This window comes from Leucoraja erinacea, chromosome 26 (assembly GCF_028641065.1).
Source record: "Leucoraja erinacea ecotype New England chromosome 26, Leri_hhj_1, whole genome shotgun sequence".
Lineage (NCBI taxonomy): Eukaryota > Metazoa > Chordata > Chondrichthyes > Rajiformes > Rajidae > Leucoraja > Leucoraja erinaceus.
This window is the reverse complement of record NC_073402.1, coordinates 7380683-7397688: the sequence shown is the minus strand read 5'-3', so window position 1 is coordinate 7397688 and position 17006 is coordinate 7380683. Positions and strand designations below refer to the sequence as shown.

The 17006-nt window shown below is 42.6% G+C and overlaps 1 protein-coding gene across 5 annotated transcripts in view; it reads left to right on the top strand.

Annotated features, from left to right (window-relative positions):
- The window catches only part of inpp5b (inositol polyphosphate-5-phosphatase B), a 135423-nt gene that overhangs the window by 92206 nt on the left and 26211 nt on the right, over positions 1-17006 (top strand). For all 5 annotated transcript variants that reach the window (XM_055656076.1, XM_055656072.1, XM_055656073.1 and 2 more), the window contains 3 exons: positions 6778-6965; positions 10499-10610; positions 11984-12093. In XM_055656076.1, the coding sequence (XP_055512051.1) occupies positions 6778-6965; positions 10499-10610; positions 11984-12093 (410 nt within the window). The remainder of the gene's footprint in view (positions 1-6777; positions 6966-10498; positions 10611-11983; positions 12094-17006) is intronic.

Below are 17006 nucleotides of genomic sequence, written 5' to 3'. Positions count from 1 at the left end.
AAACACTGACCAGCCCACTTGTCCCTTTATCGTTGTCACAGCATTAGAAAAGATATATTCTCTGCTGAGCATTTTAAAATGTATTATTTTCAGAGCTCCTGTTTACAAACTTTTGTTGGTGTAAATAGTAAGATTAAACGAGAACTTACCAGTTTGAAGTTTGATCTGTATTTTATGAGGAGGAACGTTGAGGGAATACATGAAAGAAGCCCGCTTACGACGCATGCGTGTCATCCTTCAAAGCAGCGGTGTGAGGTCACAGATACCCTATATTGACCTAAAATAGCAAGATTATCAAAGAGATACCAGCTTAAGATTTGACCCTATGAGGGTGGGAGCGGAGGGCATGTATTCCCTCAACGTTCCTCCTCATAAAATACAGATCAAACTTCAAACTGGTAAGTTCTCGTTTAATCTTACTATTTTACTTCGGAGTCACGTGAGGGACTCCATGAAAGATTTCAAAGCTCTGTGACCTCATGCCGTGGAAACGAGTCCATGCTTCACAACTGCCTTGGTAGTTAGAGAGAAATTGTTAATTATATTCAAAGCATTCATACCAATTATTTAATGGAAATGATAAATAATATCGAATTAATTCAAATCATAACCCTGTATTCTTCAGGGATAAATTATCATACAGAACTTAAAATTGTTCCCCGAAAAACCGTTCCCATGCTGCTAACTGGTTTGTTAACATTTCTGAAACGTATTCTCCAACAACCATCCCGCAATCCTGAGGATTTGGTCCATGGATACATCAAGGCGTTTTGCTGCAGATGTAGCTGCAGCCCTGGTGGGGTGAGAATTAAATATGTTATTGTCCACTTCCGCCTATCATATCCCATATTTCAGCCACCGCGAAATGGTCTGAGTTACACTCTATGGTACAGTATCTTATAGCTGATTAAACGCCAATTCCTTGCCTCTGATAGCCTTATTTTTCTTACTGTATAACAAAACCGTACTTTACTATACATAGGCATTGTCCTCCGGGTAGGCCATCAATTCTATGACCTGCCCTGCTAATCCTGGCCTATTTTGTTTAATAATACGGTCCTGGATCACAAACCTCAATCTTCGTGCCGCAATAGTGAAGCCATCCAGTCTTACTTTTAGCAATAACTGGAGCTTATGCACTGTGACTAGCGCTATCAGCATTACTATTTCTAGTTAGGTATCCAGATTTAATGCTGTAGCCGGCGACCAATTCCTTAGCAAGATCAAAGCCACACTTACATTCCAAATATAGTTATCTTACTGTTTCTTGCCATTAATAACTTGACAATGCACTTTCGGCATTATACACAGTGCTGAAACACAGTCCTCCATATTGCAGGCTGGTAAGCCACTGTAGCACCCCCGGAACATCCTTATTTCTGTGGTCCAGAAAGTTTTCATGGCAGTAATTAGTCCATTTTAATATGACCTAAATACTGTTGTAGAGTAGACCTTCTTCGTGCTGCTGTGATCATGTCCACAGTTCTATCGATAGCCCCATGTCCCATAGCGGTGTTATAGAGTCTACAACCTACTAAATCAATATTTTCTATGACATGGATAGCTATCCTCAGTTACTGGATGCACCAGCAACTTAGGACTACGTCTACCGTTATACATAGTTCCAGCACCATGTCCTGTACCCCGGGAAAACCATAGTTGGGTAAGCCAATCAGGTACTAAGACATCCCCAATACCGATTCCTGTTGAATGTCCCTTCGTACCCCAAATTTATAACTAGACAAGGAGGTAATACATAAATGAAAACCCCTCCCCTAGTGCAGTGAAACAGCATCTGTAGCTTCTGCCTCAGGATCTGGTATCAATGATACATACCTCGGTAACTGGTGATTTAACCCCGGATGCAATTCTAATATCCGGCCTTACCTACTTTACTGATTTTAGCAAATACCATCTATCCAACATCCATTTAGTACTTCCAATAATTTTTCGTGGCCTGGTGTCTGCCACTGATTTAGTATCCCTGGTAGATACGTAGCCCATAACCAAATATTCCTTTGGACACACCATTCCCAAGTTTAATTTGCCAATTCATCACAAGCTGGTGATATCTTTCCACCCATATGACTTAAATATGCCCTCACCGAGGTATTATCTATCTACCATCTACCATGCTGCAGTTTCATTCCTGAGCAATAAGATTTTTGCCCATGAAATGCACTTAACATTTCTAACCCTTAGTGTTATGTAGGTTAGCTTCTTATATATTCCATCTCCCCCATAGCTCGAGATGGTATCAGTTGTACCATAACCAATTGCACTGGCATCTGTTTGTAATAGCACAGACGGGTTGTGAATAACTATTGGGTTTGGAGCAATACTTAACATTGTGTTCCCAACATTGTAATTCTTTTATAGCTTCTATCATTTTTCCCTTGGCCAAAATAAATGACCTCTATAATATATGCGCCCATTAAACTCTGTGGGTTTCCATATTAGTAAAGTCATTAACATATTAAATGTGTTAATGGTGTCAATTTTGACTTAAGTGAATGGATAATGAATCCCAGCTGTTCAAACAATAGTTTAGTGGCAACCACTGGCTAACATGCCGATTCATAAGTTATTCCCACAATAAGGATATCATCCAACTATACCATTACTCTATGATTTTGGTGTTGCAGCAGTCCCAACGCTGGTTTAAAATTTTTCCCCCTGTTGGATATTGAGTAGCAAGGATCTTAAAGATTAATACTTGCCATACAGTAGCCTGCTGAACACTAAGTCTTTAGCACTGCTAAAAATATCCATTTTTAAAATGAATATATTGCACAACATTGTGAAGTATTGATAATCCATAATAATACGGCAACCCCCATCTTTCTTATTTCTAATAAAGATATTTGAGACAAATCCTGTTGTTCAGGTTTGGTTTATTCCATTACCAGCATGTATATCTGTCCGGTATATGTTGTACTGGAGGGTTTTGTTTGTGTAGAAACTCTATCAGATATCCCTTAAAACTGCTAAGGATATATCTGTCCATAGATATATTACACCACGCTACAACATGAAGTTGCAATATCCCTCCAACTTCCGTGCTCCCTATTAATGCTGGAGCCCCAAATTCACCTACCTCCATGGTATTGGTGGTAACCAAGTTATTTTTTCTTGGTTTCATATGCGGTTGTGGAGAGCCTAATGGTTAATGTTACTTATGCATCTTCCACAGTGGTCGTCCTGGCCCAAACCCTAAACAGGACGCTGCTGCTGGGTACCTCTGCCCAATTCTTTGTAGTATAATACAAAAACACTACCTCTCTTAGGATGCAAATGAGGTTAATGTCTTCCCCAGATAACCTTTGGATGCTTTAATCAGCCCCAAAGTGAAGCCTCCTCGCCAATTCTTTACCTGTTTAGACAGGTCTCCCCCCCCAAATAACGGGGTGTATAGCCCTTTGCTTACCTAGTATAGCGAACTAGGGTCTAGAGCTGGCTTAATGGCCCTTCAAACTGCACATTCCAAAAAAAAATAGTGCTAATGGCATCCTTGTGGTCACTAATATTGTACACCTTATTTAACATGCGGGCCAAAGCTGTTATGCCCGCCATGAGACCTTTCAGAGTATTACGGATTTTCCCAACTCCTAACGGCCTTCCCAACATGTCTGCAAATGCACCTGTAACAATGGCTACATTAAGAGCACCACAATATTCCGGGGTATAGAAGCCTTGCCAACACTTAAGCAAAAATATTAGCTTGAAGTTGATGGGTGGACACACAGTCCTTCAATACTCACAGCCATCCTCTCGCAATCATTCTCCGTGAGTTCTGCTGGCAGTACTGCTCATCATGTTCGGCAGGTTGTTTTCCCCCCCTTCAATAGGGGACAGTGGCTCCATCACCTGCTCAGGCTTACCCCCGTCAGACCTTGCATACCCTCCTAAGAGGCGTCCGACATTTCATGCAGCCCATATGGGAAACTGCTGTGGGACTTATATTATTATTTGCCCACTGTGGCTACCTCCAATCCCGGAGCCTGCCAATATGGAGAATTTTACTCCAGCAAACCGCTCCAGCCGACTTACATGCTCTCGGGCACTCGTCGTCGCGGGTGCTTAATATATGGGACCGCTCCTGCCGACCTTGGTGCTCTCGGGCACTAGTCGCACGCGGTATATCCCACAGCCCGTCCCCATGCCTACGGGCACTGGACCGTTCCCCATGGTCCTGGTCCTCACGGGCACCTCTACCCATTTAGGGTGAAGTTTGGCACTCGCTCCCATCTGGGAGATGCTGGTGCCGACATTTATTGCTGGCTGCTGCTGGTCATTAAACAACAGCCCTTCAGCTCTATACTGACATCAGTCGGTGGCTCCCTGCTGTTCAGCATCCCACCAGTAACCACCTGTGGCTGTGCCCTGACGTCCTAGCTGGCTCCCTGCTGTTCAGCAACACACCAGTCTCTTCAGAAGACAGCAAGCACTCTGGAAAAAGCACCAAAAAAGGTAAGGGAAATTTGTTCTTACCTGTACTGGTTTTCAGCCTGCCGTTTTCGGAGGAACGTCCTTCCTCCCGCAGCCCCACGGACCCCGTAGCACAGGTCCATGGGCTGCTGTTCCCGATGTCTGCTCTCTCTCTCTTCCGGGTGGTGCAGCTGCTTTAATCAGCTGCGGAGCGCCGAACGACTGCATCTAAAAATAGACCCGACTTGGTCTAGAAACTCCCCGGGCCGTGTAGCTTTGTTTCCCGCCCGGCAGCAGTCTCTTGCCGGTGCGGGGAGCAACGTCGGGCACAGCTGTTCTGTGCTAAAAATAGCCGTTTGGGAATCCTCTCCGGAGGGTTCCCCGCTAACGGCTGCTGCTGGCTGGTTCTGGCTGCAACATTTCTACAGTCTCCCTCCAGCTCCTGCAGCTTCTTGTATTTCCTACCTGCAAGGTAAGTGGAAAAATTTTGCAGTCTCTTACCTGCTTCTTTGCCTTTCTCTCTAGGGAGACGTCGTCTCCCACTTCTGACTCCTTCAATGCGTGTATGCGATATGACACGCATGCGTCGTAAGCGGGTTTCTTTCATGGAGTCCCTCACGTGACTCCGAAGTAAAATCTAAAATGACCTCTTCCTCTGAATGTGGATCGCAGTGAATCCTGAGATTCTAATGATTGCTGAATTGGATTTTGAACACGGCGTTTTACTGGTCCATGCACCCGTAGCAATTGCTTCAATTCCTCTCTGGCAATAATGTCAAGTAGCACAGGAATACCTTGTGTCTCAGCTCATCTATAATCTCAAAGGAGCTACATGCACCTGATATGGGGAACTAACATCAAATGACAATTGATTACAATCTGGTTTTCTTTTGTGATTCTTACTATGGAATCATAAAATAATAGCATACATTGTCAACATCACGTTGCAATTGCACCATCCTTATGCATAGTGGAAATGCTTGCCATCGAGGCAGTGAAATAAATTCTTGCTAAGGGTTGATTGTCGTTTATTTTAGAGAGTTTAGAGATGCAGCATGGGAACGGGTGCAAAGGCCCACCTGGTCCACACCAACCATCGATAACCGGTTCATTCTCGACACACCAGGAGCAATTTCCAGAGGCCAATTAACCTACAAACCCAGATGTTGGATGAAACCGGAACACCCGGAGGAAATCCAGGCATTCACAGGGATAATGTGCAAACTACATATAGACAGCACCCGAGGTCAGGATCGAACCCGGATCTCTGGCGTTGTGAAGAAGCAGCTCTACCAGCGTTGCCACTGTGCTGCCCCCATACTCTGTTGAGGAGAGATTGGGTTGACTGCTTTTGTGTTCAGAAGGTCAGAGGAAAGAAAGGATCTAATTGAAACTTAAATTCCACTAGGGCTAAATTGTCAGGATACAGGGAGGGTGCTTTTGCTAGACTGTGGTGCTTAATGTCATAGGATCTGATTATAACCTCACTAATTCCCTGAGATCCAGGTCCAACTTCAACCCCTCCCCCACCCCACTTTTCTATGGACCAATCTTTAGTTTAGACATACAGTGTGGAAACAGGCCCTTCAGCCCACTGAGCCCGCACCAACCAATGATCACCCATACACTAGTTCTATCCTACATGCTAGGGACAATTTACAGAAGCCAATTAACCTACAAACCTGCACATCTTTAGTATGTGGGAGGAAACTGGAGCATTCTGTGAAAACACACGCAGTTAAAGGAAGAACATACAAACTCCGTACAGACAGCACCCATAGTCAAGATTGAACCCGAATCTCTGGCGCTTTAAGGCAGCAACTCTACCTCTACACCACTGTGCTGCCCGATTTAGCACAATCCACCTGCCATTCTCCATCACCGCTGACCACCACTAGATATCTCCTATCTTGCCATCAACCAGCATTATTGAAACACATGAGCCTAGTGCAATCTTCCTGACATCACTAATCACTGCACAGGGCTCAGATGCCTTGTCCCTGGCCATAGCACATCCAGCAGCCATTGTTATCCTACAACCTACTCCTCATCTGGCATTGGACAAGGGTATTACACAGCCCATTTAGTTTGCAGAGAATTCAGAAGCAGCTAAGAGTGGGCCAGAGATCCCAGGAGTAGGATTGCAGGGGATCTTCCAGAAGAGGGGATTAGCAAGTTGGAATAGTCAGCCCAACGCAAGATGCACAATTTTAGCAATAACGCAACTTTAGTGTACTTGATTAATGTAGACTTTTCCAGCAAGGTATTACTTCTCCGAAGAATTTTCCAGCATGAATTCTGAGCTCTTCCAAAATCTCAAGCTTTTCAAATGTGTGTTTTTCCTCCTAGGGTAACAAGGGTGGAGTGAGTATAAGATTTATGTTTCATAGTACCTCCATGTGTATCGTGAGCTCTCACCTGGCAGCACACACTGAGGAGTGTGAAAGACGGAACCAGGACTACAAAGAGATCTGCACTCGAATGCGCTTCCTCCAAACCAACCTGCCATTATCATCCCTCACGATCATGAAGCACGAGTAAGTGGCCAGACCTCTGAGAGTTACTCGCACAAAATAGATGTTTTAATGCTCCATCTGTTTGGTCCAATTTTCCTCAAACTCAATTTGATGGAGTTGCATCTGTCCAATGGTTACATACATACACTGCCCTCCATAATGTTTGGGACAAAGACCCGTCATTTATTTATTTGCCTCCGTATTCCACACTGAGATTTGTAATAGAAAAAAAATCACATGTGGTTAAAATGCACATTGTCAGATTTTAATAAAGGCCATTTTTACACATTTTGGTTTCACCATGTAGAAATTACAGCAGTGTTTATACATAGTCCCCACATTTTAGGGCACCATAATGTTTGGGGCACAGCAATGTCATCTAAATGAAAGTAGTCTTCTTTAGTATTTTGTTGCATATCCTTTGCATGCAACGACTGCTTGAAGTTTGCGATTCATGGACATCACCAGTTGCTGGGTGTCTTCTCTGGTGATGCTCTGCCAGGCCAGTATTGCAGCCATTTTTAGCTTAAGCTTGTTTTGGGGGCTAGTCCCCTTCAGTTTTCTCGTCAGCATATAAAAGGCATGCTCACTTGGGTTCAGATCGGGTGATTGACTTGGCCACTCAAGAATTGACCATGTTTTAGCTTTGAAAAACTCCTTTGTTGCTTTAGCAGTATGTTGGGGATCATTGTCTTGCTGTAGAATGAACCGCCGGCCAATGAGTTTTGAGGCATTTGTTTGAACTTGAGCAGATAGGATGTGTCTATACACTTCATAATTCATTATGCTACTACCATCAGCAGTTGTATCATAAATGAAGATGTGAGCCAGTACCTTCAGCAGCCATACATGCCCAGGCCATAACACCCCCACCACCCCGTGTTTCACAGATATGGTGGTATGCTTTAGATCTTGGGCAGTTCCTTCTCTCCTCTATACTTTGCTCACTTTGATATGTTAATCTTCATCTCATCTGGTCTCAAGACCCTTTTCCAGAACGGCGGTTGCTCTTTTAAGTACTTCTTGGCAAACTGTAACCTGACCATCCTATTTTTTGCGGCTAACCAGTGGTTTGCATCTTGCAGTGTAGCCACTGTATTTCTGTTCATGAAGTCTTCTGCGGACAGTGGCCATTGACAAATCCACACCTGACTCCTGAAGAGTGTTTCTGATCTGTCGGACAAGTGTTTGGGGATTTTTCTTTATTTTTGAGATAATTTTTCTGTCACCAGCTGTGGAGGTCTTCCTTGGCCTGTCAGTCCCTTTGCAATTAGTAAGCTCACCAGTGCTCTCTTTCTTCTTAATGATGTTCCAAACAGTTGATTTTGGTAAGCCTAAGGTTTGGCTGATGTCTCTAACAGTTTTATTCTTGTTTCTCAGTCTCAGAATGGGTTATTTGACTTTCATTAGCATGACTCTGGTCCTCATGTAGATAACCAGCATTAAAAGTTTCCAAGGGTGATAGAAAGACTAGAGGAAAGACTATGTGCTGAGAGCTCTCTTATACCTGCATTAAGGAGGCAATTAAACACACCTGAGCAATTACAAACACCTGTGAAGCCATGTGTCCCAAACATTATGGTGCCCTGAAATGTGGGGACTATGTATAAACACAGCTGTAATTTCTAGATGGTGAAACCAAAATGTATAAAAATTGCCTTTATTAAAATCTGACAATGTGCACTTTAGCCACATGTGATTTTTTTCTTTTACAAATCTCAAAGTGTGGAGTACAGAGGCAAATAAATAAATGATGGGTCTTTGTCCCAATCATTATGGAGGGCACTGTACTTGGTTTGGGTTGGTGTGGCACTGAGCTGTGCAAGCCAGAGCAATCCCAAGTTTATTTGCCTTGATGTTACGATGATCCTAAGAAAGTGGAGCAACAATGTAATTGAATGTGTAGGAAGGAACTGCAGATGCTGGTTTACACCGAAGGTAGACGCAAAATACTGGAGTAACTCAGTGGGATCAGACAACATCTCTGGAGAAAAGGAATAGGTGACCTTTCAGGTTGAGACCTTCTTCTGACTGCTCACAGAGGGGGAGCAGCGAGAGAGGGTGTGGCAGAAATCCCATTGTAGAGAGAACTTCTTCAGTCGGAATACCTTGAGAAGAGTTTGCATCTGAAGAAGGGTCTCGACCCGAAATGTCACCTATGCCTTTTCTCCAGAAATGCTGAATTACTCCAGCATTTTGTGTCTATCTTGGGCAAATGCATCCAAGGCTCTTACTTCTGTGGCAAAGAGCTGATGTGTGTGAAGTTTGTACTGAGATCGTACAAAAATCTGTCATGAGACCATAAGTTATACCCTCTCCTATGTTATCTCCACCGCTTCAGCTTTTGCTCAGGCACAAGTACGAGTAACAGCAAGGTGGTTGAGTTAGATCTTGGGCTAGAACCCAGAGGTTCATCATGATGACTGTAACAGGACTTCTCATATTTCAAAACTCCAGGAAAAGAGAGGATGAAATTAAAAATGGAAATGCAGATAATGTTTCAAAACTGACGATGGATTGTGACCTGAAATATTTCCTGTTTCTCTTCTATTGGGTGCTGCCCGAGCACGCTGTTTCCAGCATTTTCTGAATTTTATTTTGCATCTCCAGTATTTTTGAGTTCTCTGATTCCAAAGAAATTAGAATGAGGATATTTGTTGCTATATATATTCAAAGTGGTTAGAATTTCAAACACTATCATACCTGGAATGGATCTAATCAAGTGCAAGTGAACAACGTTTAATGGCAGCTGCAAAACAGGAGGGAGAAATAAATCAAGGTAAATGTTGATAGGGTTAATGTGGAAAGGTTGGATGGAGTCTGTGTCCATGGACACAGATCTAAATGCTTTCTTCCCTTATCCAAACCTGACTGGGAATCACAATGTGAGACCAGTCCCATATCTTCGTGAAGAACAGAAAGAGCCTTGTAGGTTTTGTCATGTGTATTTTCATCTTTCTTGAAACCTGTCCATGTACGGCAATAGACCAAAAGGAAAGATAATGTTAGGACCATCAACTGAATTCATTGATAGCATGACTATGAGCTCTATGTCCCTTAAATGCATGTATTTCCTAAACAGTACACTTGAAATCATGAAGAAACAGAAAAGGATATTATTGTATTACTGACAATCTCTGCATTAACTCCAGAGTGTTTTCCAATGTTTGAAGTGAAGCCAAATGTAGGGAGCTTTACCTAACTTGAAAACATTTAACAGTGACATTTTGAAACCTTTAGTATCATGAGATATTTTTTTGGTTATCATACTTCAGTGACTGTTGTTGGAGTGTATGTACAGCAGTATTAGAGGATGATATCGTCAGTTTTCCACTGTTGAGTTGTGCTGTGACATAAATGTCTCATACTTGAAGATTTATTCTATATGAATGAGGATCATTTGATTAAGGCTATAGATATGGGCATATACATATATCTACATATATATACAGCACCAGACCACAGCTTGATGTTTTGTGGGCAAAAAAATGAGTATCTGGGATATGTTTCTATTTATTCATTCATTGTTTGCAACTTTGTTTTGCAATATAAAGCATTGTACTATGGGTTGGAGATCTGAACTACAGGATATGTCACCCCGAAGCAGAAACAATTAAGAAGTTAATAGCAGCGAAGGATTACCAAAACCTCATCAAGTATGATCAGGTAAGGTTTACGTTAAGTGACTGTTAATATTTATCGGGCTACGGAGGCATCAAGGGAAAAGTTAATCTCCACAGATTACTTAGTTGATCAACCAAACGAGGTGGAATTATTTTTAAAGGAAGCTTTTGATAGTGAAACATTTGTACAAAATTTCCAAAATAATGAACAATTATTAAAATTAAAGTGAAGCAAACAGGATAAATGAAGGGCTCAGTCTACAGACTGGTACAGACCAAGAAGAACAAGAGATTTACAATATCAGTATTTTTATTTCGACCACTATACCACCTGCTATTAACTGATTGAAAGATGCACTGTGGAAACAGGCCCTTCAGCCCACCAAGTCCATGCCGACCATCGATCACACATTCACACCAGTTCAATGTTATCCCACTTGCACATCCACTTCCTGCAGACTAGTTGGAATTTACATTAACCTACAAACACGCACGTCTTTGGGATGTGGGAGGAAACCGGAGCAGCCGGAGGAAACAAGAACATGCAAACTCCACACAGAGAGCACCCAGGGTCAAGATCGAACACAGGTCCCTGCCACTGTGAGACGGCAGCTCTACCAGCTGCGCCATTGTGTCCCTCTTTGGCAATCAAGTTATTTGTGGAATGGTTAGTTCTAATGTTTGCTGGATTCCCTTTGGGTATGAGGGAAAATGAATACAGAATATTTCATTAGAGGAAGAGAAACATTATCTTCAAAAGATGCACATATTTTTAATGTCAAAATATAATAGTCTATGATGCAAATTTTTAATTATGGCCTAAAATGATTCCAAAATATCCGAGGCGTGACAGAGTATTGACTCAGGAAGTTTAACCTGAATGCTTGGCAGAGGATTCTACAATCTACGCTTATAATTTATATATATTTCATATTTATTCCACACATTTTTCCTTATTTCACAATTTATTTAAAGTTACATGATGGAAATGTGGAAAATTTTAAGTATTTCTATTTTAGCCTACATGACGCTCCATATACAAAGTAGAAACATCTTATTTGAGATGCTATATTTATCTGTGTAGGAAGGAACTGCAGATGCTGGTTTACACCCAAAATAGACACAAAATGTTGGAGTAATTCAGTGGGTCAGGCAGCATCTCCAGAGAAAAGGAATAGATAACATTTTGGGTCGAGACTTCATGTATGAAAAAGGGTCTCATCCTGAAAAGTCACCTATTCCTTTTCTTCCGAGATGCTGCCTGACCCACTGAGTCACTTCAGCATTTTGTGTCCATGCTTTGCTATATTTAACTGGTTCATTTATGAATATTAATTTTTTTTAAACTCACATCCTTAAATGATAAAAGGACTGCAAGTTAAGACAAAAATTGTAAGATACTCTGTTGTTGCACAGCTAAGCAAGCACAAGAAGAGTATGATGATATTCCGTGGATTCGAAGAAGGAGCGCTCAACTTTCAACCTACCTACAAATATGACATTGGCACAGATAACTGGGACACAAGGTAATAGATGCCTTGAGTGCTCATTGGACCGTCAAAATCCTGAATCTGCTATCTTTAAATTGAAGTCCATTCTAATCAGAGTCTAACTAAAAATAGCGCCAGAAAAGTGCATAATTTTCCCTTCAGTGTCTCTCACTGTATAATTCTGATTAATTTCTCTGCAATACTAAAAATGAAATTGAATATTTACAGTGGCTTTCTTCCAAATACATTGATTCTTTAATCACTTGCAAGTCAAAATGCATTTAATTACATTATACAGTACTTAAGGGGTAATATTCTTATAGCAACAAAAAAAGACACACAATGCTGGAGTAACATCATGGGTTAGGCAGCATCCCTAGAGAACATGGATACGTGATGCTTTGGTTCTTCAGACTGATTGTAGAAGAAGGAAGAAAGTTGTCAGGGACAGGACAAAGCCTTGCAGGTAATAGGTGAACATAGGTCAGTGGGGGGGGGGGGGGGGGGGGGGTGGTTCATAGGCAGATGGTTGGACAGTGATAAACTACAGAAGGTGTGAGACAAAAACAGTTGTGAATTATGAAGCCAGAGGAAGGAATGTAGGTTGAGGGATGCAGGGGTATGGAATGGATGTACGTCCAGGTCAGGCATAGAGGAGACTGCTTCGGGAAGATATGGGTTGTGGGGGAAGAATGGGGTGAGGGGTATTGTTAGAGATTACATAAATATTGTAAAATTCATTGTTCATACCGTTGAGTTGTAAGCTACCTAAGCAGAATATGAGATGCTGGTCCTCCACTTTGCGTGTGGCCTCACTCTGGCAATAGAGGAGGTCCAGGAAATAAATGTCACTATGGGAATGGGAAGGGGAATTAACCGGGAGATTCAGTAGGCCTTGGCGGAAATGTTCGGGGAAATGGTTGCCCAGGAGGTCACATCGGGAACACTGATGCCTGTAGATGAGATTAGAGGAGATGCATGTGAACCTGTCTCATCTGGAAGGCCCTGCTGGGCTACCTGGATGGACGTGAGGGAGGAGGTATACGCACAGGTGTTACATCTCCTCCGGTTGCAGGGGAACATACCCAGGGAGGGGATGGCTTGGGTGGGAAGGGATGGGTGAACTGAGAAGTTGCAGAGGGAGTGGTCCCGGTGGAAAGGGGTGGGGATGGGTAGATGTGGTGGGAAGTGACAGAAATCTCGGAGGATGATGTGGTGGATGCGGTGGCTGGTGGGGTGACAGGTGAGGACCAGGGGAAATATGTCCTTGTTGCATTTGGTGGGAAGGCAAATCTGTGGGACAAAGAAGGAGACACGAGTGAGCTCTGACAGTGATGGTTTAGCCATCTTTGACAGTTTATTTTCATTATTCTGTGGATAGTAAAAATATAATAACAAAGAATAGTACAGCACAGGACACAGTGTCTTTGGCCCACAGTGGCCCACAGTGTCTGTGCCAAACATAATGTCAGGATAATCTAATCTCATTTGCCTTTGTCCAACCCCTCCTTGTAGCTCATACCTCTAATCCCGGTTGCATTGGAACTGATGGTCAGATCAGTTCTGACCATACTTAAAATAATTTTTCCTTTTCAGAGGTGAATAGAAAAAAAAACCTAAAGTCCCAGGCTTCAAAGAAGTCTTAACTTCTAAACAAGTACACAGCTTTGAAATTGGGAGACATTTACTTGGAAGAATATTTGGATCAACAACGCTGGAGGAAAATATAGAAGAATACAACATGTCAGAAAGCTGTGGTTTGTGGATTTAACCGCCTACAAAGTACATGTCGGTAGTTCCGATTGGCACCATGATCGGTACAGATATGGTGGCCCTTAGCATCTGTTCCTGTGCTACACCTTTATGACTTCTGGGTATACATTATCAGTTTCTTCCTTTTTTGGCTTGGGAACAGTCATTATTTCCTCTGAAGCTCAGATCAGCTTGCATATCCAGTTGATTTCACACATTTGGAAGTGTGGTCTGAGATTCAATTCAACTTCATGCTGTCTGCATTCCCATCCTTTCTGAATCATTTGCTGCAGACACATTTTCATTTCATCTTGCCTTGTAGCCTTCTTGAAGCCTGAGAGATTGGGATACATCTCACCATGTACGTTGTCTTAAGATCAATGTATGAACCATCCTACTACAACGAGAGAGCAGTCCTAAACTACTATCTACCTCATTGGAGACCCTCGGACTATCTTTGATCGGACTTTACTGGTTTTATCATGTACTAAATGTTATTCATGATATTCCCTTTATCGTGTATCTGTACTCTGTGGATGGCTCGATTGTAATCATGCCTTGTCTTTCCACTGACTGGTTAGTACGCAGCAAAAGCTTTTCGCTGCACCTTGGTACATGTGACAATAAACTAAACTCAACTCAACATTTTTTTTAAATCCTTGGGATTGGTTTAGATGAGCATGTCCGCTGCATTCATGTTGAATCTCCCTCTTGAATACTTATGCCCACGTCAGCATTCTCTGCTACCTCTTTGGTGCTCTGTGGAGGAGCTTTACTCAAGTCGCCTGTGATCATTGTCCATGTGCACTCTTCTCCTAATGTACACTGGTGAAACTTCTTCAGTCCAAAGTTCACAGCATGTAACTGAAGAAGAAAAAAACCCGCAGATGCAGGAAATCTTAAACAAAATCACAATGCCAGTACTTTCAGCAGGCAAGCAACATCAGTGAAGGGAGAAACTGTCACATTTCACCCCATGACACTTCATCAGAACTGGGAAAGTGAGAAGATAAGGTGGAGGGGACGGAGAAGGGAGTTTATATCTGATAGGGTTACAATCAAGCTTGTCCACATAACATTAATATACGGTGGCATCGTCAGAGTGGGAATTGGGAGGTTGTATTCACCTTCTGGTTTACCTGCATTGAAGTCAAAACTTTGCATGTTTATCTTTGTGGTACAATGATTGTTTGCATTGAATCAGTGTGATCTTTTCATACATGTTGTACCCTTATCAGTCCCATTTGCTTGGTGTATTATTTCCAAGAAAAGCAGCAGTATCTTTCTGTTCTGATGCAATAATTCATATCACATCTGATGTGAGCGTTTAGATTCGCTGTGGTCTTGGTTGGCATCAATTGGACGACACTTTAGTCTCAACAATACGATTTTAAGGAGAGATTTAATTCCATAATCTTGCCTTGAAGGCTGCAGGAAGCCATGGTATGTTGTTTCGAAATGATGTTGAAATGTCACTGGTTGCCCTTTTACCACCGGGTGGCGCCAGCAATGGCTGCCTCGCCAGCAGTCTGACATGTCCATTCTCTGTTTTTATGTTTTAAATGTGTGTTTCCATGTTTCTAGGTTCGTTTATGTGGGGGGGGGGGGGGAATAGGGGGAAACTTTTTTTCAGTCACTTACCTCGACGGAGATGCGACTTTCTCAGTGTCTCATTTCCCGCACTGAACACCCCCCCCCCCCCACGGCCCAACAACTGCATTGGTGTGGCCTTTCCTGCAAACCAGCCTAAAAGGAGCTTCAAGCCGCAGGCACAGCACGGACATTAACATTGCGGAGCTGCAATCCTTTGCCGAGGAATGCCAGAAGAAGTGCTCCGAACGCTGGGCCTGTGGACTTTAACACCATGAAGCCGGCGGTCTCCATTAAAAGGCGGCCGACTCGGGAACTCCTTGCCGCGGAGTGTTCCGATCCGTCCCGACGTCGGAGTTTCGATCATCCCAACGAGAGGGCCTGAACATCGGACCGTCTGTAGCGGCAAACTGCGGAGGGTTCATAGGCCCCGACTACGGGTGAAGAAAGGAGGAAGATGACTTCCATCACAGTGAGGAATGTTGATTCCACTGTGGTGGATGTTTATGTTAAATTTACTTTTATGTGTGTGTTGTGCTCTTTTCACTTAGTACGGCTGTATGGTAACTCAAATTTCACTGTACCTTAATTGGTTAAGTGACAGTAAACGCGAACTTGCACTTGAACTATACCAGCGCGTTGGCCAAGAGACATCTACAGGGTGTGTACTTTTCTCAGAATCTGTTGCTTCACATCAGGCACATTGTGTTCACCCAGTTCTTTGGAACTGACTCTGCCTTTGACCCTTATTCTAATCCGCAAACTTTTGACGACCTTTTTAATATGCACTGTTAGTAGAATAGGATTTTGTTTCTACTTGCCATCTTTCCCGTACACAGGATATTCGTTTCTCAGTTGCATATTGCCATTAATGATGTTTGTAACAACTAACAACATTGGTGAAACTTTCCTTTTTGCCCCAATTTCACTTGCATTGGGCATCCAACATTTCTAGCTTTGGTTTGGATAATTCCACAATAACTTGTACGTCTACCTACATATTTCTTAAGTTAATTCTAATTTACATAGCAACCATTTCCTCAGAGTGGATTACCAGATTCTGTCATCTGGTCTCGAATAAGCAAGACCTTTAAATCTGTGCATTGCCTTCTAATATAATTATCAAAAGAGGCTGGTGAACCTAACATCTGTGGTCGGAAAGTTGCTGGAGAGTATTCTGAGCAATAAGATGTACATGCATTTAGATGGACAAGGGTTGATTCGGGATAGTCAGCATGGTTTTGTACGAGGGAGGTTGTGTCTCTCAAATCTGTGAGTTTTTTGTTGATGTGACCAAAAAGGTTGATGATGGTAGAGTTGTAGATGTATATATGTATTTCAGCAAAGCATTCAACAAGGTTCTGCATGGTAAGTTGTTCTGGAAGGTTAGATGGCATGGGATCCAAGGAGCGATACAAAATCATGAGAGGAATAGATCCGGTAGAGTCTTTTACCCAGAGTAGGGGAATCGAGGACGAGGACATAGGTTCAAGGTGAAGGGGAAAAAATGTAATAGGAATCCGAAGGGTGACTTTTTCACACAAAGGGTGGTGGGTGTATGGAACAAGCTGCCAGAGGAGATAGTTGAGGCTGGGACTATCCCATCG